General features: G+C 40.6%; 1 protein-coding gene across 44 annotated transcripts in view; it reads left to right on the top strand.

Annotated features, from left to right (window-relative positions):
• TTLL5 (tubulin tyrosine ligase like 5) overlaps nt 1–24,111 on the top strand; it is a 277,235-nt gene that overhangs the window by 19,871 nt on the left and 233,253 nt on the right. For 41 of the 44 annotated variants that reach the window (XR_008961400.1, XR_008961407.1, XR_008961409.1 and 38 more), the window contains exons 4-9: nt 221–303; nt 1,669–1,775; nt 9,066–9,196; nt 13,911–13,993; nt 21,070–21,139; nt 21,579–21,663. Coding sequence is in view for 27 of the 44 variants with exons in the window: in XM_048220021.2 (XP_048075978.1) it covers nt 221–303; nt 1,669–1,775; nt 9,066–9,196; nt 13,911–13,993; nt 21,070–21,139; nt 21,579–21,663 (559 nt within the window). In the remaining 17 variants the exon portion in view is untranslated. Of the gene's footprint in view, nt 1–220; nt 304–1,668; nt 1,776–9,065; nt 9,197–9,393; nt 9,503–13,910; nt 13,994–21,069; nt 21,140–21,578; nt 21,664–24,111 lie in introns of those variants that run through there. The other 3 variants (XR_008961412.1, XR_008961417.1, XR_008961415.1) reach the window with 3 other exon arrangements.

Below are 24,111 nucleotides of genomic sequence, written 5' to 3'. Positions count from 1 at the left end.
AACAAAGATGTCATTTTGTCCCCCATCCAGATGTCATAACCCCCAGTGAATCTCAGGTTAGGAACCCTTGGCTCAAAATAATCTGCAGCCTGCTTATAGTAGCATAAAGGGAGCAGTGTATGTTCTTGAGTATAAGGAAGCAAGCCGTCATCGTACACTTTAGTTTTGTCTTTATAGTTAACTTTCTGGTTACTGAATTTGATTCTGTGTTTTTCTTCAGAACGTTATCATTTGTCTTACAAAATTGTGCGAACAGATAGTCGCCTGGTACGCAGCATTCTGACAGCCCATGGATTTCATGAAGTAAGCTCATTTTTACTGTCTCACCTGATCTGCTCTAAAGCTGAAAATCCTAGCCACCTGACTACCAGTTAACAGGGCGGCTCTAGAAGGTACATGGGACCTATGCTTAGTGATAATGCAGAGCTTGCATTGAATTTCTATGTGGCTCCTTGAAATACATAGAAAACATTTTCACAAGATTTCTCTCTCTCTCTCTCTCTCTCCTCTTTCTCTCTTTTAAACAAACAAACAAAAAAAAACCCAAATATTTTTCTTGCTATGATTTTAGGGTTGGGGTAGAAACAGAGTTGCCCGTAAGGAATTGTCTGATATCTAATTAAGACTCTTTGATTGCAAGCAACGGAAACAGATTCTAACTTAAACCAAAAAGGATTTGTGGGTAAGTTATATATAGCGTAGGTAGCAGAATCAGAGGAAGGGTTGAAAAGGCAGGCCTTTGGAAGGAGAGAGCCTAGGACAGTCCTGGGGATCTGGAAACAGGAATCAGGACTGTCTCCTCAAGGTACTGCTATAGAAGTGACTCAACTCCTTTCACTGTCCTTGTGCCTTTCTTCACTGAAGAATCACATTCTGGAGATAGTATGACCGGTCCAGCTTGGGTCATGGATCTACTCCTTCCGGGGGAGGGTGTGGATAGTGTGACTGGCAGTCTTTTAAAACCAAGTAGTATGTTATTCCCAAAGAAAATTGGGGAAATTGGGATATTGATAGTAAAAGGACAGGCAAAAATGCTGGACAGACTCACCCTGTAGATATTTTGAAATAATTGATAAAAGTCTGGTGGCTAGCCCCTTATTTTAGGTTGAGGTTTGAAATAGACATTTTGAGGAAGTTCTGATACTAGTTTCTATCCTATCTTGCTGTTTTATCTCCAGGGCCTACATGGTACCTATCCCATCATAGGCATCGAGTACGTAATTATTGAAGGAATAGACAAATGAATTCTTATGAATGAATGAATGGATGGGTGATATTCTAAGTTGGTTTGCTACCACAGGGTTTTAGTTCTGACCAGTACTTCATACCCATCATCTGCAGGGGCATAAGGACACTCTGAGAAGGGAGTTGTGGAGTTGAGCCCTCTTCTTATACTTTGATATGCAAGAATGTTAAGAGACATCACAGACTTCTATAGAAGGATTAATTTTTTCTACTTTTTGCATCTGGGATTTGCCCAACTATCCTGTTCTTTAACCTTGATCATCCCCGTGTTCTTTATATTCAGCTTTTATTCTTTTAGGCTTACACACTAACTGGGCACTTACTGTGCTCTGTAGGTGAAAAATCTCTATGGCCTTTCTTGCCGTCTCTCTTTCTGAGAGAGGCTATCTCTGATGTTTTTTAAATCTTTTTATCTGCCCTCAGGTTCACCCAAGCAGCACTGACTATAACCTAATGTGGACAGGATCCCACCTGAAGCCCTTCTTACTTCGCACCCTCTCCGAAGCACAAAAGGTTAATCACTTTCCCAGGTAATGCTCTTGTAGCTATTTTGCTCCATTTAAAGGTGCCTGACATTGGGCATGTAGCCAGCAGAGATAATTAATGTCCTTAAAAAAAGGAAGTCTGTGATATAGGGCAGCAGATCAAACTGAAGTGCTCATATCCATAAGCTTATATTATATGAAGCGTCTCCAAGGACTGTGTAGACATGGATGGTTCTAAAGGAGACTGTTTCTGGATTGCAAATCCCATAGGTTCTCTTTCCTAGAATTGAGCACCTTGAGAGCTCTTCATATGGATGGGTTCTCCCTTCTCACCTCCTCTTTCCATAGTTACTGTTTTCCCCTTTATAAAACAGTGGCCCACTTAGAATCTTAATATGGTGCATTGTCCTTGGGTGCAAACATTTCCAGGGTTCTAAACAAAAATACAAAAAAAATATTGAATTGAATTCTGGTAATGACAAATTATCAGACATGACAATCACGATGGTGATTTCCATTTCTTTACTTTTAATGAAACTAAAGGAGGACATCAGGTTTTCAGCTGATAGACCATTAATTTTAATTTTTAATGATAGATCATCTTGTGACTTTCTGATACAGAACTAGGAAGGAGTTGAAAGAATTGAGTGTCATTGCTATAGAAAACTCCTTCCAGTCACATTGTTAATGGCAGCCTAGAAAGGTAATGCTGCCTAGTGGCCAGAAGCATAGGCTCTGTAATCAATTACCTGGGCCCAGATCCCAGGTCTGCTGAGTGACCACCAAACATGAGCATCAGTCTCCTCATTGGTAAAAGATGTTGCTAATGACACAGACTTCGTAGGACTGTTGTGAGGATTTAATCTATCAGGATCTAAGATATTTAGAGTGTTCAGACAGTGCAAGGCTGTCACATAGTAAACACCGTAGAAGTTGTAGCTATTGTTTCTATGACCAGAGTTTCTTAGTGTTTTCATCCATGAAAAAGAAAATGGGAATAAAATTGATGCTGAAACCCTACCTGATTCAGGCGGTCATACTCAACCATGGAGACATAGATGATGACCTTATAGAGAAGAGAGAAACATCTCATCTAGTGAAGAGAAGGAAATCCAATACAAATTTTTTTATTTGGTCAGTGGTTATGTTTTATTTTATTTCCAGGACTTATGTCCTACATAATGTTCTTATGTACTTATGCTAGCAGGTGTTATTTTCAGTTACCTTATATGCTTTTTTCATTTTCATCTAATGAAGTTTCTTTCTTGATTTTTCAATTCTTTAGTCTTGTATCTCGTCCCCGTGTGTAAGTACATGGATTGTGTCAAATAGTTTCTTCATAATCTGGGATAAATGTGTGTTTTGAGTCTTCATAACAATTTGCAGTTTTATTTGATGTCTCAGCTTCATTTGTAAAGAGTAATTTAAACCTTATTTTCTTCCTCATTGTCTGGAAGATGTGGATTTGGCATTCTAGATGTGTGACTGGATGATTGAAGTGAATCAGATGCATCTATTTTAAATAGGCATTTAAAGACTCCTTGAAATAGCACACACTAGGGTCTGCATTCCAAATTCGTGTGAGGAGTACATTATTTATTTTAGTAGTTTCCGAAATACTCCCTTAGGTATGTAGGAATTCTGTCTCAGTTGAGATTCAGTCAGTATTAATAAATTTGATCCTGTCTTTTCTTGAGTACTTCTTACATGTATTATTCTTGCATGTTCGAGCACACAAATAATCCATTATCTAAATGCACTGTGCTTTATGGCTTCTGCTGCTCTGTTTCTTATGTTTTCAATCCAGAGACTTGAATTCACATGCAAGAGGAATTCAGGCACTTAAAATGTTTCCAATATTATTGTCAACTCTTTCTTAATACAATTTTTTAGCCTTTTGCTTTAAGTAATTTTAGACTTCTAGAAAAGTTGCAAAAATATTATGGTTACTCTGTATCCTTTACCCTGTTCTAACATTAACATCAGTTATAACTGTGGTATAATTATCAAAATGGAGACTTAAACATTGACATAATACACATTTTTATCAAAATTTAGAATATTTGTGGTGTTTTGATGAATTGTGAACTACAGTAGTTGCAATGATAGTCAGCCAGTGTAAGTAGTTCATAGCCAGATGATCACAGGAAATTTGAAAATAATCGTACTATTTCACATGCATGTTTTATTGTAGAGAAGGTATGCTATGCTATAAAAGACAATGTAAGCATTAAATAAACATATTTTGTGAGGCTAAGCCGCTCTTTGGGGGAAATGGCATGGAAGAAGTAAAAGCAAGGGTGTTTGGGAGATAATTCCCGGTGGGAGTACGCAGGAGGCTTCTGGGGTGTTGGGAATGTTCTGTACTCAGTCTGAGTGGTGCTCACACACGTGACCAAAATTCCTCCTGCTTTGCATTTTGTGATTTGTATACTTTTCTGCATATATATTACCTTCAGTACAAAGTGTATTTTATTTTTATTTTTTTATTTTTATTTTTTTTAAAGATTTTATTTATTTATTTGACAGAGATAGAGACAGCCAGCGAGAGAGGGAACACAAGCAGGGGGAGTGGGAGAGGAAGAAGCAGGCTCATAGCGGAGGAGCCTGACGTGGGGCTCGATCCCAGAACGCCGGGATCACGCCCTGAGCCGAAGGCAGATGCTTAACCGCTATGCCACCCAGGCGCCCCCCACAAAGTGTATTTTAAAAAGTGAAAAATGTACTGACAGAAAAGAGCTTTCTCTTTGATAATATTTTTTTAATAATTTATTATATTATGTTAGTCACCATACGGTACATCCCTAGTTTTTGAAGTAAAGTTCCATGATTCATTACTTGCCCTCTTTGATAATATTTTAATACAAGAGGGCAATACGTGCCCTCTTTGATAATATTTTTAAAATGTATGGTGGCTGTTGAATCCTGAAGCTATTTAGGTTCCCTTGAATGTACTTAAAAGGGAGGTGTTAGGGGTTTTTTGTTTTTTTTTTAAAGATTTTTTATTTATTTATTTGACAGAGAGATAGACAGCCAGCGAGAGAGAGGACACAGGCAGGGGGAGTGGGAGAGGAAGAACCAGGCTCCCAGCAGAGGAGTCCAATGTGGGACTCGATCCCGGAACGCCGGGATCACGCCCTGAGCCAGAGACAGACACTTAACGACTGCGTCACCCAGGCATCCCTAGGGTTTTATTTTAAAATAATATTTATCATTCATTTGGGACAATTTAAGTTTTGTTTTGTTTTTTTAAAGATTTTCTTTATTTTAGAAAGTGAGCAAGAGAGAGCACAAGCTGGGGAAGGGGCAGAGGGAGAGGTAGGAGCAGACTCCCCGCTGAGCAGGGAGCCCTATGTGGGACTAGATCTCAGGAACCTGGGATCATGACCTGAGCTGAAGGTAGACGCTTAACCGATTGAGCCACCCAGACACCCCAATTTAAGTTTTTGATGAAAAATGTTTGATGTCCACTAAAGAATACATAGTTTCCCAAAATTTGTGTAGGGGCATCAAGCAAAAAAGATTTGGAGACCACTAGGATTGGGCATCTATAGGAGAATGCATTCTTTTTCTTGTCCTCTCGTCATTATTTCTAACTGATGATAAACATCACTGGGGATCCTTTTTAAAAATACACATTCACATCATTAGTTTTTGATGTGGTGTTCAATGATTCATTAGTTGCATATAACATGCAGTGCTCATCACAGCATGTGCCCTCCGTAATACCCACCACCCCCCTCCCTTCTGTAACCCTCAGTTTGTTTCCCAGAGTCCAGAGTCTCTCATGGTTTGTAACCCTCTCTGATTTCTTCCCATTCAGTTTTCCCTCCCTTCCCCTATGGTCCTCTGTGCTATTCCTTATGTTCCACATAAAAACTAATGGTGGCTAATTGAACATAATTTAAAAAAAAGCATACATTCACAGATCCCATTGCAGATTCAGGGAATCACCATATCCAGGGAAGGTGTATGTTTAGAAAGTACCTTCTAGGTGCTTAATCTTCTTAAGTAGGTATTTACCTAGAAAGCTATGTATTTAAAAAGCACTAGACTGGTGATGGGTAGTAAGGAGGGCATGTATTGCATGGTGCACTGGGTGTTATAATGCAACTGATGAATCATCGAACTTTACATCAGAAACCAGGGATGTACTGTATGGTGACTAACATAATATAATAAAAAAACATTAAAAAAATAAATAAATAAAAGAAGAAAAAAACAAAAAAAAACCCAAAACAAACAAACAAAAAAATAAAAAGCACTAAGGTGATTTATATCTGGGAAGTTTGGAAATTACTCTTCTAGGCTAAATCAGCATTATAGTGTGGACCATCTGTACCCAGATCACCTAGGACACTTGTATAAAATACAGAATCCTAGACTTTATTCCAGAATTTTGAGAGATGGGGCCCAGGAACAATAACTTTAAAGCAACTTTCTAGATGATTCTTACCTAAAATTTAAGGACCTCTGCTCTACGTTTATGAAGAGGCCAGTGGGTAAGAAGGAAGTGTTTGTGACACCAGGACTTGTCAAAGCCACCTTTGATTTTAAGAAATCAGAGTGAAAAATTAGAACTGAGGAACAGACACAGTAAGTTTTTAGTGGTTACAGCAAAGATTCTTAGATGGTTTTTAAATAGTGGAACAAACCATGACTGGAAACCGGTAGTGGAACTCATGAGTCCAGTTGAGGGTAACTGAAGTGCCTGTTTGTAGTACTCCAGAACATACTTCCTAATAGGTGGCAATTACTGCCCAAAGTTTATGGTGATTGTTTCCTTGCTTTTCTTTAAAATTTTATCTTTTATAGATCCATCTTTTAATGATGTAAATTTAGTTGTCAGTGGGATTCTTAACCTAGTGATCTGGGACTTTACTACGGTAGGCCCATTGTAGTCTAAAATTAAGGTCTATCTTGAACGCTGTGTAGGAGAAACATATCAGACCTTTGGTATTTGTTATACTAATGATGATGCAAGTTCTGCATAGTTACATGAGAGGTTGGACAGTTATTGCTGTTAAATATGGGTAAGGTGGCCACATCTTTTATTTTCCTGAATGGTCCTATTTTCAAGTATGCTAACCTTTTGTTCAGGCCATGTTTCTCAGAAGGTCACATACGCTAGATATCTTTGTGTAAAAATTCCCAGAAAGCTTTGGGTTTGGAACTTGTTAGTGGGGTACTAATGTTTTTTCATTATTTGGGTAATTTACATTTTTTTTGTACTATTAAAGAATTGTGATTCAATTAGCATACAGCATGTAGTGTTCCTAAAATGTTTCGTAATGATTTTTAGTAGTGAATAGTCATGGGCTGCTGCTGAAGCTAGAATTTATTTGATGCATTTGGTTTCTGGGCCTTGAAAATTTGAATACATTTATCAAAATTCAGACTTAGAACACGGTGTTTTTTGCTTGTTTATATTTGAAGTCTGTTTTAGAACAGATTTTATACTCCTAAATCCCATAAAAACCCATTTGGCAAAAAGAATCAGATTTATGTAAGACCTAAAACTGTAAAAGTTCTGTAAGAAAATAGAGGAGAAAATCTTTATGTGCTCGGATTGGATAAAGATTTCTTAGACATAACAGTAAATGCACCATCCATAGGATAAAAATGTTGATAAATTGGATTTCCTCAAGATTTAAAATGTCTGCTCTTTGAAAGACACTGTTAAGAAAATGAAAAGATAAGCCACAGAGTGGGAGAAGTAATTTGCAAAACACATATCTGATAAGGAATTTGTTTCCAGAACGTATAGTGAACTCTCAGAACTCAATAATAAACAAGTAGCCCTTTTTTTGCAAAATGGGCTAAAAATATTTGCACGATACTTCACCGAAGAAGATAGACGTGAAAAGATGTTCTACGTCAGTAGCACTAGTGGAATGCGAATTAAAACTACATGAGGCACTACTACTACCTGTTGGAGTGGCTAAAAACAAAGCAGAAAACCAGACAACACCAAGTGCTGGTCAGAATGCATGCAATGGAACACTGAAACTTTGCCAGCAAAACGACACAGCCACTTTGGGTCATAGTCTGGCAGTTGCTTATCAGGTTAAATGTATACTTACACACGTGTTGGTTTTAAAATGTGTCCACAAATTCCTTGACATTGCCTTCAAGAAGTTGAGCTTACTTTCTCTTTTCTTGGGTGTGAGCTGGCCTTTGTGACTTCTAATGAATAGAATATGGCAGAAGTGACAGTGTTACTTCTGAGACTACTTCTGAGCTTCTTCCTTATTCCCTTTCCCTCTTGAATCACCTGATCTCGGAGAAACCAGCTGTCGCGTCGCGAAGACACTCAGTCAGGCTTAGAGAAGAATTCACATGGGAAGGAACTGAGGCTTCCTGCCAACAACCAGCCCCACGCGAGAGAGCTGTTTGTTAAGTGGGTCCTTCAGCCCCAGTCGAGCCTGATGACCACAGCTCTGGTCAGCGTTTACACTGTAGCCTCACGAGAGACCCTAGGATAGACTACCCAGCCCTGCTACCCCCCTATTCCTGACCCACAGAAACGATTAGAAAATGTTTATCATTGTTTTGAGCTATAATGCTTTGGCGGTAATTTACAGTGCAGCGGTTGGTAACTAATAGAACTTACTAAACAATCTTACTGAACTTGGCAGTCTCATTCCTAGAGAGATGCAAACTTAGGTCCACACAAAAGCTTAACATTCTTACAAAAGTCTGTATGTACATGCTTTTAGTGATTTCATAATCTTCAAAACCTGGAAAGAGCTTAGATGTCCATCAACTGGTAAATGGATAAAGAAACTGCGGTCCATCTGAGCAATGGATTCCTATTGAGCCATAAAAAAGAGTGAAATCCTGATGCAGGCAACAACAGGGTTGAAGCTCAGTTGTTGCCAGTCTCGGGGAAAGGAGCCAGTCTCAAAAGGACATATATGTGCGATTCCATGAACTTGACTTTCTAGAAAAGGCAAAATCAGAGGGACAGGAAACAGATGGAGGTGATTGGGAGGGTTGACTCCAAAGGGACTGGACATAAGTTTTTGGGATGCTCAAACTGTTCGTGGTAGTGATTATATAATTGAGTATGTTTGTTTGAACTCATAGAATTATACAGTAAAAAGGGCAGATCTTACTCTATGTCAGTTATACCTCAGTGAATAAATCTGACCAAAGAAATCCATTTTATGAAAATGATGACTGAACTTTGGGGTTGACAGAGTGGTCGATCTGATGTAATACTGTCCTCAGAACATGTTCCAGCTCTGAACCACAAGCTCTGTAAGTACGTGATGACGTAGGAAAACCTCGGAGTCAGACTTTACTGAAATGGAAAACTTTTATGATTTTTAGGTCCTATGAACTAACCCGGAAAGACCGACTATACAAAAACATCATTCGAATGCAGCATACGCACGGATTCAAGGCTTTTCACATCCTCCCTCAGACCTTCCTTCTGCCAGCCGAGTATGCGGAATTCTGTAGTAAGTGCTTGGCTGCCAACGCCCTGATTCTCCGCAGCTGAGCTTGGGGCAGACTTACCCCAGGGGCTACCTCAAGCCAGTCACTGATTTAGGGCTTTTCGAATCCTTAAAACAGTGTGTTTCTTCAGTAAAACAGCTGGAGGGATAACTTTAAAACTGTTTTTATTCTGACCGTGTCCCTGTATGTTTATTTTTAGTAAGCTTGTCGCTGTCATTTCTAGAAGGATACGTTGGTGTCATACACCCGTGCCCCTGTGTGGTACAGAAAGTTTCTTCACCGGCAAGAGTTAGTGCCTATGTAAGGAGGTATATATACTCTGCATTTGAACTATATTTGCTTCCTTTTTGGCATCTGTTTTTTTTTCTTACCATTTAAGGAATATCCCTGTCACCTTGATTTCTTGACTTGTGTGACTTACGAGGTACAAGTATCATGCGTTTTTTAGTGTGAGGGTTTTAGAGGTACGGGTTAGTCACACTCTCATTGGAGTTCACTAACAGGTGTTAACCAAAGAGGGATCTAAATGTCAGCTTTCTTGCTGGTAAAGCTAGATAGGAACATGCGGCTTGCTTCCCAGTCTCAATGGAAGCTTCTTATTTCTTTTGCCTAGAAGTAAACTACTTCCCCAGGTCCAAGTAGACGAAATGGGCTATTTCAGACTTTCCTCCCTGGGGGCAGAGCCTGAGTCAGTAAGCGTGGTGCACAGGAGAGGTGTGAGTACAGAGAAGGTGGGAGGCAGGTCTTTTGTGAGAGTCTGAAAAGTAATGATAATAAAAGCTAACATGGAATGAACATTTCCTTTCTATGAGGCCCTCTTCTAAGTGGCATTTCTACTCTGAGGTAGGTACCATTGTTATTCCCAGTTTTACAGATGAAGAGACGATGGTACTGAGAGGTCAGGAGCTTTCTGTAAGTTACGTAGCCTGTAAATGGTGGTTTAGACTCTGCGGTTTGGCTTCAGAGGCCTTCTTGCTTTAAGACCCAGGACCGTGTGTGCATAGCGTCCATTTCCCAGTATCACCAGTGAGAGAGGCCTCCTCTGTGAGGAGGGTCTGGGAGGACAGATACACAGATACCTTTCTTCTCATAAGTCCAAGACAGACTTATTCTTGTCTTAGGAAGCATGGAGAGAGGAAGAGAAAGTTCTTTCTAGACTTCCCGACTTGTGATTTTCTTTTTTTCTTTTTTTTTAATTTTTAAAGATTTTATTTATTTTTTGGACAGAGAGAGACACAGTGAGAGAGGGAACACCAGCAGAGGGAGTGGGAGAGGGAGAAGCAGGCTTCCCCCTGAGCAGGGAACCTGATGTGGGGCTCGATCCCAGGACCCTGGGATCATGACCCGGGCCAAAGGCAGGTGCTTAACGACTAAGCCACCCAGGCGCCCCCCGACTTGTGATTTTCTTAGCCTGTTAGACTTAACAGTCTGGTCTGGTTGCCCAGTGGGGTGTTCATCCTCTGGGACTTTCCTCATCAGGATCTGCTGCTTCACCTTGGTGAGGCCATTTCTCTGATAGCACTCATTGTCCCAGCTGGGACCATTGGCAGTTCTGTGTTTGCTCACAGAAGGCTCTGCAATGGGTCAGAAGAGACTATTAATTAAATGAATTAAGTTCAAAGCTACAGTGCACTCAAAGCTGAAAGCTTACAGTTAAGAATTTTTGTTATATGGCTTTAGCCAAGTTACTTAAACTACTCTGTGCCTTGGCTTCCTCCTCTGTAAAATGAGATTATTACTAGTACTGACCTTATAGTGTTATTGGGATGTTTAAATAGGTTAATACATGGAAAGCACTTGGAATGGTACCTGATAGGTGTTTAATAAATGTTCAGTATTACTCCCTATTTTGAGTTATGTTGAGATGTATTGTTATGTAATAAAAGTAAAAAATTATGCAATAAGCCAACATGATAGCATAAAAATACTTCAACTAATGTGTTAGCAGCATATCCCAGATATGAACTCCTCCTGTTAAACTCTACAATAATTCCCTGTTGAAGTCCACAGGAATCTGAGAGGAAAATTCCCTTTGTCCTCTCTCTGCTATTTCTTATTCTTGTGTTCTCCCTTTGGAGGCCGGCTGGGGGTGGGGATGCTTGTTCAGATGATTCCTCCATCAGTTCGAACATGGTCTGTCTTTCAGTAGGATTGCTTCTTTAGTGTATTATTCAAACTTTGTATGTGTTCTACATTTTAACAAAAATGAATTCAAAGGTCAGCAGAACACACGGAATTAATATTAACAGCAGAACTCAAAGCCACCACGTTTAGCCCCAGGGCAGTTACTACAGGCAGATAGTGTTCCTCAGTCCCCCAAACAAATCACCCACTGATGTCATAACCAAAGACCACAGCAGGGGCTCACCGTGTTTGTGGAAAAGGGGCGATAGGGAAGACGTGATAGTAAAAAGGAGTCTTCTTGGTTTCAGTCTTGCCGGGATGCCAGTCATTCTTTGCCAGTTGTCTGGAGTCCATGACCTCTAAGCTAAAATTCATTTGGGGGAGATCCAACATTGTTAGGTTAGTCGTGTTGCTAAGGTTACATATTAGGGGAGAAACCCACCTATTTGTACCACTTCCTCTTTCAAAGAGATGTTCCTCTTCTTCATAAAGTCTGTTTTAAGTTCTTCTCTTCCTTTGGTGTCCACCTAGCATATTCTAACGCAGAAATTCCATTTTACCCATGACTCTTGCGTTTCTGTTCCTCCATTGCTCACTTGAGTGTGGGCAATAGGAGATTTTTGAGAAGGGAAGGGACACAAACAGGTTAGCCTTTAGAAAAATAACTGTGTGAAATGAATTGGAGGGAGCAAGGGGAAGAACACAGTGATCACTTGGAAGGTTATTATGGTAATCTAGATAAGAAGAAGTGTAGTTGGACTGAACTAGGTAGCTGGAATAGAAAAGAGGGAGTGCAAAGAGTGGTAGAAAAACAAAGTGTACCAACTGGCTGTGAGTAGTGAGGCAAGGGTCAAAGATGGCTCCAGAGGCGTGAATCTGAGAAGCTAGGAGTATGAGCACATCTTTAACCAGGGAGTGTAACTAGGACCGTAAAGGAAGAGCTGTTAAAAGGGATGAGGAGTGTGAAATTTGGGACTGGGTATGGATCTGGGAGGCCTACAGGCTTCCATGTGGTGATTTGCAGGCAGTCGTAAAGGCAGAGTTGAGTTCTGGCCAAAGGTAGTAGATTCTGGAAGTTGTAGGGATGGAGGTAGATGTGCTTATAAGGAGAGAAAAAGAGAAGCAGCACCGCAGAGAGGAGAGTGAGTTTGAAGATATGAGCAGGGGAATGGGGTCCCAGAGGAGAGAGGAGAGGGTTAAATCAAGAACAGACACGTGGAAAGATGCTCAGCATCACTCATCATCAGGGAAATGCAGATCAAAACCGCGATGAGATGTCACCTCACACCTGGCAGAATGTCTAGTATCAAAAAGACAGGAAATGACAAGTATTGGCGAGGCTGTGGAGAAAAGGGAGCCCTTGTGTACTGTTGGGGGGAAAGTAAATTGGTGCAGCCACTATGGAAAACAGTGTGGAGGTTCCTGAAAAAATTAAAATAGAAATATTGTATGACCCAGCCGTTCCACTTCTCGGTATTTACCAGAAGAAAATGAAAACACTAATTTGAAAAGATATTTGCAGTCCTGTGCTTATTGCTGCATTATTTACAATAGGCAAATTCTGGAAGCAACCTACGTGTCCATGGATAGACGATGGATAAGATGTGGTATATATACAAAATGGAATATGACTCAGGCATAAAAAGAATGAAATCTTGCCATTCATGACAACGTGGATGGGCCTAGAGGGTACTGTACTAAGTGAAATAAGTCAGACAAAGACAAATACCATAGGATTTCACTTATACGTGGAATCTTAAAAAATAAGACAAATAGATAAACAAAAATGACAAGATCCTCAATACAGAGAACACGCTGGTGGTTGTCAGAGGGGAGGCCGTGGTGGGGGAGGATGATATAGGTGAAGGGGATTAAGAGGTACGAGCTTCCGGTTATAAAATAAATGAGTCACGGAGATGAAAAGTACAGCGTAGGGAATACAGTCAATATTGTAATAACTCCTTGTGGAGGCGGATGAGAACTACGCTCATTGTGCTCTTTCATAACGTACGTAAATGTTGGATCACTATATTGTACAACAAAAAGTAAAGGGCACCTTTTAATCCCTTGTCAATTATTGCCCTCCTGCACCGCTTGCACATAGTTTGACTGAAGGCGGTTTTTCCTTACAAGCTAAGAGAAACCACTTAAGGAATGGTATCATTGCAGGCAAGCTAGTGTTCGAGCCCTGTTGGCACTGTCTGCATTGTGAGCCTCTGGAGGTCCTTTGGTCGACGGAGGCGAGAATCTCAAAGATCCCTGAAGGCTGCGATAGTCATAGACTGACGGCAGAGAGTTGCCTTATTTTGTTTTCATCCTGTCATTCAAGAAAGGGGGAAATGGTAGAAGAAATGTGTAACTGCTGCCTCCTCCTTCTTCCTTTCCTCGCCCCTCTCTGTTTCTGTGTTCATTTTTAAAGCCAGTTCAGAAATATAGGTGTTTTAGCTGTGCTGCCCTCCACTTAGAAATGTGGAAAAATCTTTGGGTGTCTGAGTGGATAACCATTGTTGAAATTTAAGATAATAAACTCTTGTCCTTTCTTTCTCTTTGTTTCTCTCTGTCCCTCTCTTAATCTCCCAATATTTTGAGCAGATTCATATTCAAAGGACCGGGGACCTTGGATAGTAAAGCCAGTGGCCTCTTCTAGGGGGCGGGGCGTCTACCTGATCAACAATGTAAGTATGCAGCAGGTGGCACCCTCTCTCCTTCCTCCTCCTCCTCTTCTTTCTTTTTTTTTTTTAAAGTAAGCTTTACGCCCAACGTGGGGCTTGAACTTGCAATCTCAAGATCAGGAGTCACGTGCTGCACTGACTGACCCAGCCAGGCGCCCCCTCACCCTGTCTTCTTATTGGTTCTTCCTTCACCCTTTATCCTATCTACAAATATGATTTTTTTTTTTCCATTAAGAGTAGGTGTTCCCTTCTGAAATCTGCATTCAGACATGTGAGTTGAACGTGCCTACTTGTCCCCTTACTGGCAGTAACCTCTTCTATGCCAGCAGTTACTCTGTGGCTAAAAAGTCACTTGATCAAATGTTAGGGAAGAGCAGCCTTTGGTGTCAGCAGAAAAGAGGTTCCTTTTTCACTTGTAGCATATTGTCATGTTAATTCCTCACTACTAGGCATTAATTGGTGGCATATACATTTAGTTTCTGTTGTGAGCAGAATTATGGTTTCCTGCCCTCAAGATCATCGAGGAAATTAACCTCGGTTTGGTGTGGCATCCTCGATGCTGTTTCTGCATCTCCCTCCCTCCTCCTCCTTCCTCTTCCTCATCCCTCCTTTTTTTCCAGAAGTTATCAGTGTCTTGATTCTTTGCAAAATCCTCATTTAAAGTCGTTTGTAAGTTGAACACATCTACAGAATAAATAAAATAAAATCTCAACCCCTGTCTTACTTCCTACACTTTTAACAGTAGTTTGTAACCTAATATAGTTGATTTATGTTTCTTTTCTTGACTTTATGTTGTGTTTATTAAGCCCCAGGTTGATGTGTATTGTATTCTCCTTCCACATTCCAGGTCTAAGTTAGATTACTTTTTATTATTTTTATATTTTAAAAGTTTATACAATTATACTATCTTCAATAACTGTGATTCCATTTCTCTGCTTTATACGTTGAGTAAGAAATTTAAACTCAATAGTAACCTCACAGCATTGGAATTCTGAGAAAGTTTTTTTAAGCTTTTTTAAATTTAGGTTATCTTTGTACCCAGCGTGGGGCTCGAACTCATGATCCCGAGACCAAGAGTCACACGCTTCTCTGACTGAACCAGCCAGGCGCCTCGGGAAATCTGAAATTGAACCAGTATTTCACTCTGGGTCTTTTCTCATTCTTACTCCTGGACATTTGGTCAGCCCTTTCAGTCTGGAAACTAGTGTTTTTCTTTGGTTCAGGGAAAATTATCATCCATTTTTTGCCGTTGTTTCTGCTTCTAGACCTCTCTTTTGAGGCATTCTGGGTCTTTCTGTCAACTTTTCTCTGATATTAAATTCTCTGTTTTTCCCCATCTTGATCTTTCTGGATCACCAGTTTGAGCTTTATTCATTTTAATATTCATTTTATCTACTGTATTTCTCTGTTGGCTATCATAGTTTGTAGAAACCCTTATTTTCTGTTTGCCCTTTTTTATTTTAATTGTTGAAAAAAAGCCTGTTGTTGCTTGATGGATTAATGGATGCAGTTTGCCCATTGGCCTTAGTGAGGATATCAGTTGGAAGTTTTTTAAAAGTTCTCTTTTGTTTTGTGAATTTTCTTGGGATTGTCTTTTTCTTCCCCCTGGTGTTGGGTTTTCTCAGTTTCAGTGACCTTGGGTATATTTGTGAACTAAAGACTAGACTGATTGACATTGACAGCTGGCCTGGGTTTTGGGTACTGTTGTATGGGACTGATTCCCTAGTAGTTTCTCCCTGGACAGAAGGCTAGCTCAGTTTTGTGCAAGGGCAAATGGTGTTGACGGACAGGCTGCGCCTCAGGTGAAAGTGATGAGGAGCATGCTTCTTCCTGCCACCCCCTGCCAAATAGAGCAGGCCATATTGTGAATACAGAGGAAGATTTCGGTGATTTCCCTTCCGGGCAGCACTGCCTTTCCTGTCTTTTCCTCTCTGTGTCTGTTGGAGGAATAGAGCGGCCTCAAATTCCACTCTTCTGTCAGATCTCTGTGCCCACACAAGATATCCTCCTCGGAGTATTGTTGTTAGGTTTTATCCTGAGGGCAAAGCTCTGGGTGTTGGAGAAGGCTCACTGAATTAATTAAGAACCAGTTATCTGATTCTTGTTCCTCGGCCCACTCCTGCTCCTCATGTTTGTTTCCTGCCAGCTTGGAACTTCTCAGAGGCTCCTTGAGAAGATCTTTCTCACCTCTGATATTTTGCTTCCTCTGCTCTATTTTCTCAACCTGATCCCATCTGCTTTCTTTCAGGATTTCCTTCAACTTTTGGTCTCTTATTGGCCCCCTTTAAATGTTTTCTAACTATGTTATCATTTCATTCTTTTAAAAATATCTTCTCTGTCCTTCCAGTGGGACTCTGGAAGGGAAGAAGGGGAGGTAGATGTGTGTGTGTGTGTGTGTGTGTGTGTGTGTGTGTGTGGTCAAGTACTCTATTTTAAAATTCCCCAATTCTCTTTTTACGTGGTCTGAGCTATTTCCTACACGTGCAGAAACTGACTTTCTGAGAGGTCTTTCACACTGAAAAATCCTTAAATTCAGTCTGGACTGAAAACTCTTTGGTAACCACTGATGGCCAGACCTTTGCAGGATCTCGTTCTGATACAGGAGCTACTCCGGCCTGAGGGCCCGGCTACGAGTCCTGTTACCTGGCCTTGGGTCACTCTGGAGGGCTTTTGCCCCTGAGTCTTTTGTGACAGAAGGCGCTGGCCATATGCCTTGGATCTCTTGTTTCTGTTCTGACCTTGGCGTGAAGGCTCCCGTCTGACAGCTTTTCCTTCAGCTCCATGCCAGGAGCTCCAGTGTTGTTTGAATCTCATAGACGGCACTAGTTTGGGTTGGGGTTTTAGCTGCCAAATGGAATTGCTATTGAAAGTCAACTGTGGTACAAGTTTGCTTTTTATTTTCTGAGACATGAGTCAAAAAGAATAGGATCTATTTCCAGCTCATCTGGGACGTTTTTCTTTTGGAATGCACTTTTGCTCTAGTGATTTGTTATTTTGAAACCGACATCATAAAGAATAGAAAAGTTAAACTTTCCTTGGTGGGGCTGAGAACCCGGTGCCCTAACTCTTCCTTGGATGGAGTCTCATGAAGAGGGTGACAAGTCTTTAGAGAATGCGTTTGGCAGGCTTTCCTTCTCCCTCCCACCTCTCCCTGGGCTGAATCCCTAGAGACCCCCTGCGTGGATCAAAGTACTTGGCAGGACCCTTTGCCTCCCTCCTCCCCCTCAGTGAAGCTTTGGAATGAGTCTGATTCTTTGAGGTATTTGGTGGAGGTGCCAGACAGAAGCCTGGGAAGATGCCAGCAGGCACCAGGGGAGCTGGCAACATGCGGACATAATGGGAAAATATTCCCATTTCACTCCAAAAACTGGGATTTTATCACCTTTTACTCAGACCTACAAACCATGTAGTTAATACTCTTCTCTCTCTCCTTACACACAAGGCCTCACCATCCTGTCTTTTCCATACCTGGATCCTTTCCCATGGAATATGTGACCCATTAGCCAACTGGATGAAGTAACTCTTTCCAAGGCTGCTGCCTGCTTTCCTTTTAGATTTGTGTGTGTGGGGGGGGGAGGGAGTGCTCAGGCGGAGGGTCTGTGAGCAGAACTAATGGGAGTGGGTGAGGGACTTGGGGGGTGGGTGGAGTTAGGTATGAGGGCCAAATGAAAACATCTTTCCCTGTCTTCCCCACTGGAGAGGGCCTCTTATTAAAAATTCCCAATAATAGTCATAACCTTTTGGAAAATGTCTGCAAATAGCAACTTTTACCATTACAAGAACAGGATAAAGGATCGAAAAAGCATTACTTTTATGGAACACCGAAGAGAGAAGTGTGAGCTCTTACAGACGAAAGTATCTTGGCCTATCAGCTAACATGGTTTCTTAAGATGTGCTCTTTACCTCTAGAAATACAGCATAGAGGAGCAGAGTTGTGTTTGCCCCAGCTCCCTCAGTAACCATGACTACGTGCCGTATTTTCCCAATTTAGTATATTCAAGTTGGGGAGGGAAGGATCTGGTGTTTTCTGATTAGGGTACGAATTTGATTATGGAGGTCAAATTTCATCATCCCTATCTCCCACATTATCCATGGTAAATACAATGTTAATATTTTCTTTGAGATTTTGAAGTAGCAAGAGAATATTTAGGTCACTCTATTTACTCCATGTATTTGTGAATATAATTCTTTATAGTGCCCTTGTTTCTATTTGTTTATATGTTGATCTTAAGTGCTATTTTTTCTCATCGTTCAAGAAATATTTATGAGTCCTTGCTGTGTGCCAGGGGCTGCCACTCCTTAAAACCTTTTGAGGAACAGGGATTCTCTCTTAATACTAACACTGATACTAAGCTAATGTATCTTCATTATAAGTTAGTGTGCAGCTCTGAGTGGAATGGCACGTGGTGTGCCGTGATGAAGGCTGTTGAGTTATGGAACTTAGTAGAACCATAGAGGTACTATTGAGTTTGCACTAAGAGTAGTAACTGCTATATCTTGAGCATTTAAAGTGTGCCTGTCATGGTACCTTCCAAATACAAACTCAGTTAGTCTTTAGAAGAACCCTCGGTAGTTCCTGTTATTTCCTTAGTAAGTGGTAGAGTCAAGATTATAATTCAGGTCTAGCTGATTCCAGAGCATAACACTCTTAACCACTGTACCATTCTGCCTTACAATAACTTAACAGATACCATGAGCTTCAATCTTAAAGTCCAGTTGGAAAAATGGTTGTGTTTCTGGCTTTCCCAACAATTTAGATCTTGCTTTAGCATACTTTGGAGGAAAGTTTGAGCTTGGAATTGAAATAATCTGAAATGAGTTAGTTGGGGAATGATGAAAAGTAAACAGGCTTGAAAATATCAAAAAGCTTTCATTAGTTGCTTTTTAGTATGTAACACTATACAAAGAAACTATACCCAAACCATTCTTTTCTTTGATGAGCTTACAATTTAATTCCTGGTGTGGGTAGAAATGAGAGGTTCAGACCACTGAACAAATACTGAAGTTAAATATTGTGCGAGATCATGCATAACTCAGGTAACAAATGTGTATGATGAGGGAGAGGAGAGAGGAAGGGGCAGGGATATTAGATATGTCATGGAGGATGGCGGTCACCAGTGTAGTCTCTGGTTCGGAGGGAAGTTGGATAGTCACGTATCTTGCAGCCTGTAGGTGTTACTCCGTGGGAAGAGGTCTGCATTTGTTTAATTTTAGGTTTGGAACACAGCCTGAGACTTGCTCCTTTGTACTATGATTCATCAATTCTTACATACTAAGCTGACTCAAAATGGAGATAGTACTTGTGAGAAAGTGATCAAGAAATGTAAGGGAGTCCGGAAATGGTGTGGGCGATCCGGTCCATGAGTCTGAATCAACACTGACCGTTGCTGGGTCCCTGTGATGCAACAGTGGGAGATGAGCGGGGAATCTCTATCTTGACTCTGGAGTTGCTCATCGTGGTTGTGTATGATGTTACAGGCCACAAAATTATCCTTATTTTATGGTAACTGTAGTATTTGGGGTAGCAAATGCATTATTATAAAGACAGTCTTTTGAATTCGGGGGATAGCATTTTAGGTCAGAACTTTGGGGAAAGATGTGAACAGTACTGCCTCTGAGACAGACTGGCTGGATTCCAATGTTCCTCTGTCACTGTGTGACTTTGTCCCCCTCTCTCTTTCCTCATCTCTAATATTTGAATGTGATATACTTACCTCATAGGGTTGGGTGAGGACTAAAGGAAGTAATACTTGTGAAGAATTAAAACAGCACTGGACATGTAGCAAATGTTCAGTATATTTATTACACTTCTTTTCCTGCAAATGTTAATAGTTATTTTTGTTGCTACTACTGTAGCCATTATCATTACAACTATTATTACAGCCACTTCCCTTTTGGAGTCCTTTTGTCCTGTGTAGATTGTGGTAAGTTCCAGATGATTTTTGTCTTAATCCAGTCTCACTTAGAGTGGTACTATTCCATATATTTTAATCTTACTATTACGAATCCACAGTCATTCCCTCCTTCCCACCATGTTCAAGCTAAACTCCCCTTTTTGCCAAAGGGGTTCAGATCCCTTTGCCAGTGGGATCCCCTCCCTCCTCATATTCTAGCCAGACGTTTCATTATTCCTCAGGTTAGTCTTTTAGCCCCAGATCAGTGATCTGCCTCCTATCCTTTCTGCTGAACTCTGTGCCTGCCACCTTTCCACGGCAGCTTCCTTTCCTTTCCACCATGTGCTCCGTAGCTTTCAGCACTCACTTCTGCACCTACTCTTCCAGAATAGGCCTTCCCCCACTGATCCGCCTACCTGGTCTGCACTTGTACTGTGCAGTCTCACGTCTTGCACTTGCAGATATGCTGCTTTGTGTTCTTTTAACTTTTACATTTTGCTGTGCCTTTACCTAAATATTAAACTCTTCGGAAGTAGGGATTAGGCTCTGTGAGGGCAGGGATTGTATCTGTCTTCACTGGGTCCTCAGTACCTTATACAGTATCAAACAGTACTCATGATTATTTATTGTATAAACAACTCATTTTTCACTGAAAACTCCTTAAAAGATATAGTTCAGTCTTTATATATAGTAGCATAGGAAGTACATCCGAATGAATCAATGAAATATCTGTCCCATTTCTCAGAGAAAATGGCAGGATCCATTGGGGAAAGGTCTGTAAGTTCTCTAAGCAACTTGATGAAAGCCTTTACTTAAGTATAATGGTAGTATTTTAAAATTTCCATCATGCTTTACGTTAGGGAGAAAGCACGTTTTTATTTATTTTTTAAGTAGCTTTTATTTTCTTGGCATGTAACTATTTAATATCATGGATGTAAATCTTTAAAGCTGTTATTGCTCTCTTTATTATGTGAGAAGTGATATGTAAATTTATTTTTCCCCCATTGTAATTGGATACCAGTAGTGCTTGTAAGTGGTGTGTTACCTGACCAGTTGAATGTAGGGAGGAAAACTTTTATTAAGAGTTGTAGTTTTCTGCTTTATTGTTTCTGAAAGGTCAAGAACTCTGCTCCCTTATTGTGAGTTAGGATTTCTGTCCTTTTATTCTTTCTCTTTACCCAATAGCCGAACCAGATTTCCCTGGAGGAGAACATCCTGGTCTCCCGTTACATTAACAACCCCCTGCTCATAGACGGTGAGTTGAGATTGGGCCCTTGACGGGCTCGATCTTGCTAATTTTAAAGAATATTTTCACAGCCTTCTCTAGTCAGTCTTTATGAAGCTAGTGTGAAATTCTTGGGAGCTGTGGCTCTAGAGATGAGGCTGGTGCTTTACCTACCTCATGGGATTATTTTGAAGATGAAATGAGAGAATAGAAAAGAAAGTGCTTTATAGTACATCTGTGTGAGAGCTGCGCAGTCTGTATGTGTAAGCTCTCTTTCTCAATGTATGTGTATGGTATATATATATATATGTAGGAAATGGGTAATTATTATTTATCCTTAAAGGGTAAGGTCTGCAGGCAGTATGTGTTTTGTGGCGAGAGGAAGACTGTTCTTTCTTTCGTATTTCTTTGTTACATTGTCTTGTTCATTCTGTAACAGAAAACAAATGAACCCCAATTTTTTTTCCAGATTTCAAGTTTGATGTGCGCCTCTATGTTCTTGTGACTTCCTATGATCCTCTTGTCATCTATCTCTATGAAGAAGGATTGGCTAGGTAAGAGACTTTTGGGGGGAAGGGGTGTTTATTAGACTGGATCCATTAATGAGTGTGTTAAGATCAGACTGTTTCTTTCTGTTATGTTCAACTCAGAAAATTAGATTACAGAACATCAGTCATGTTACTTTACAGTCTCACTTGCATCTCTGTACATAGGAACATGTATCTATGTGTAAACACACACCCTTCCCAGCAGGGATCAGGATCACATTGTATTTTCATGCGGTGGTGATTGTTATGGTGACCCTAGGGTATTAAGATAATTTGTCATTGTTCTTCACAACCGATCTGGGAAAAAAGAATCCCGTATTGATTTACCTGTTATATACCAGACATTTATTTCAGTGCTCACAACAACCTATAGTTGATGCAGTTTTGTAGATGAGGAAACAGGCTTCAAGGGCGAGGGAACTCGGTCATTTTCAGAGCTCTCCCAGCTGGATGGTAGTGGAGTGGGAATTTGAACTCATGGACCTCACTCCAGAGCTTATAGCCTGAGCTGTTTCATGCCCTCTCATATTTTGGGGACATTAGCTGCTTTTTTTTTTCCCCCCACCTGCAAGTCATATACTTTACAGTGGTTGTATATATATTATTCTGTTTCTCTTGAGGTACTTTTTAGGTTTTAAGGTAACGTGACTTACAAAATTAAGCTCAAGTTATAATAGTTTGGAATTTTTCCCCCACATCCACAGAATTTTACAGGTGACATTGTTTTCATAGGCCCTTTAAATTATTTAAACTAAATATGTAACTTTGCTGTGCTTGTGTTCTTTTCCCGCACAAAACTAATATATATATATATATACATATATATACATATATATATACGCATATATATATACTAAATATATATGTACTAAATATATACATATACATACATATATATATATATATATATATATATATATATATATATACTAACTACCTTGCCCTGAAGTTCCTTTTCTGCATAGCAGAAAGGACGCAGCAGCTTAGGAAGTACTTGGCACCTGCAGTCAGCCATGACAAGCTAAAACTCATGGTCTGGGTTTGTGTATTTTAGAAAATGCACTTGGAAGATAGGAAATATGTCAAAAGAAGGCTACCTGTTTAAGTTTAGGTGCTTTGACATGAATTATTGTACTCTGCAAGCTAGTATTTCAGCCTGTTATTTTAATTCTGTCCTAGACTCACATTTTTTGGTGCATCCTGTACCTAGAATCAGGGTGGAGCACCTTTAACCAGCACGTAGCTGGTTGAGGTGAGTCTCCCCTTCACCTCTAGGTGGCAGCGACAGCATTCAGAAACGTGGTCATAAAAGATTTCTGAGCTTGAGCGTGAGTCACACCGGAGGCTACTAAAGCGCCATGGTTCTGGACGCTTCTTCCTTGGAAAGGAGGGGGAGACTAAAATCTTCCTCAGTTTTTAGATGAAGGGCTGAACCAGGCATCTGAGCACACCCTGCCTTCTAGCCCTAATCAGCTTTTCATAGGCGGGCAGTTTGTAGACACATGTGCTCTCAGACTTTGAATTATAGGTTTAAAAGCTGAGTCCCCATACTATGTAGACCAAAAAGAAGGTAAAAGATACCCTTTCCTTCTGCTCAGGTGTATAAGGTGCTGAGGGTCTTCCATTTGGTAAGCTGAGATACCTGAGCTTACCCTCTTGTCTAGCATGAGATTCTCCACCCTCTTCCCTCCCTCCATCCTCACCCCATCTTGCCTCCTGTGCTCTTCTCAGGACCTGATTCTGTCCCACCACAAATTGAACTTCTTAAATAGGGAAAAGACCTCAAGGTTACACCCACTGTGTCTCAAGGATATCATACCAGCATGTTCTGCGTATTACTCCAAAGACATTGCACTCACGGTATCAGCAGCCCTCTCTATTGGTAAAATTTAGCGTAGCTTTAAGGCCGCAGTGGTTCAGATAGGAGATGAGAGCACTAACAACATTCATCATAGAATTTGCTGTAGATAACGTGAGTGCTTTGGCTACCAGGTGTGTGTTGGAAGTCAGAATCCACTGAATTGAGTAACTGTCTTCTCTTGCCTCCAGCAGGAACTGTGTGTGTGTATGTGTGGGTGTGTGTGTACTTTTTTTTAATGGATGCTTTTTTTCCCCCCAGAATAATTTGGAAGACAGTTTTTAAAAAAACTCAGACCAAATGGAACCAAATAATAGGACTGACTGTTCAGGGCTTTGGCTCAGTTAATCTAAAAGTATAGGTGAATATCAAAGCTTTCCACAAGGACGGTGCAGTATGACAGGCTGTTCGCGAGGCCCGCGAGGCTCCGCGTCTGTATACAGCAACTTCCATGTGCCCAGGTTCCCGTGTCTTAATTCACTGTGTATCTTGGCATTCATCTGCTTCTTTTTAATCCTCAGACTCTGCTCAACGGTGTCATTACATTCAACAATAGTCTATAGCGTCTTCAGATCTGCAGCCTCTGGTAATTTGGG

This window comes from Ursus arctos, unplaced genomic scaffold, assembly GCF_023065955.2.
Source record: "Ursus arctos isolate Adak ecotype North America unplaced genomic scaffold, UrsArc2.0 scaffold_25, whole genome shotgun sequence".
Classification (NCBI taxonomy): domain Eukaryota; kingdom Metazoa; phylum Chordata; class Mammalia; order Carnivora; family Ursidae; genus Ursus; species Ursus arctos.
The sequence above is the reverse complement of the archived record's forward strand: the minus strand, read 5'-3'. Positions and strand labels throughout refer to the sequence as shown.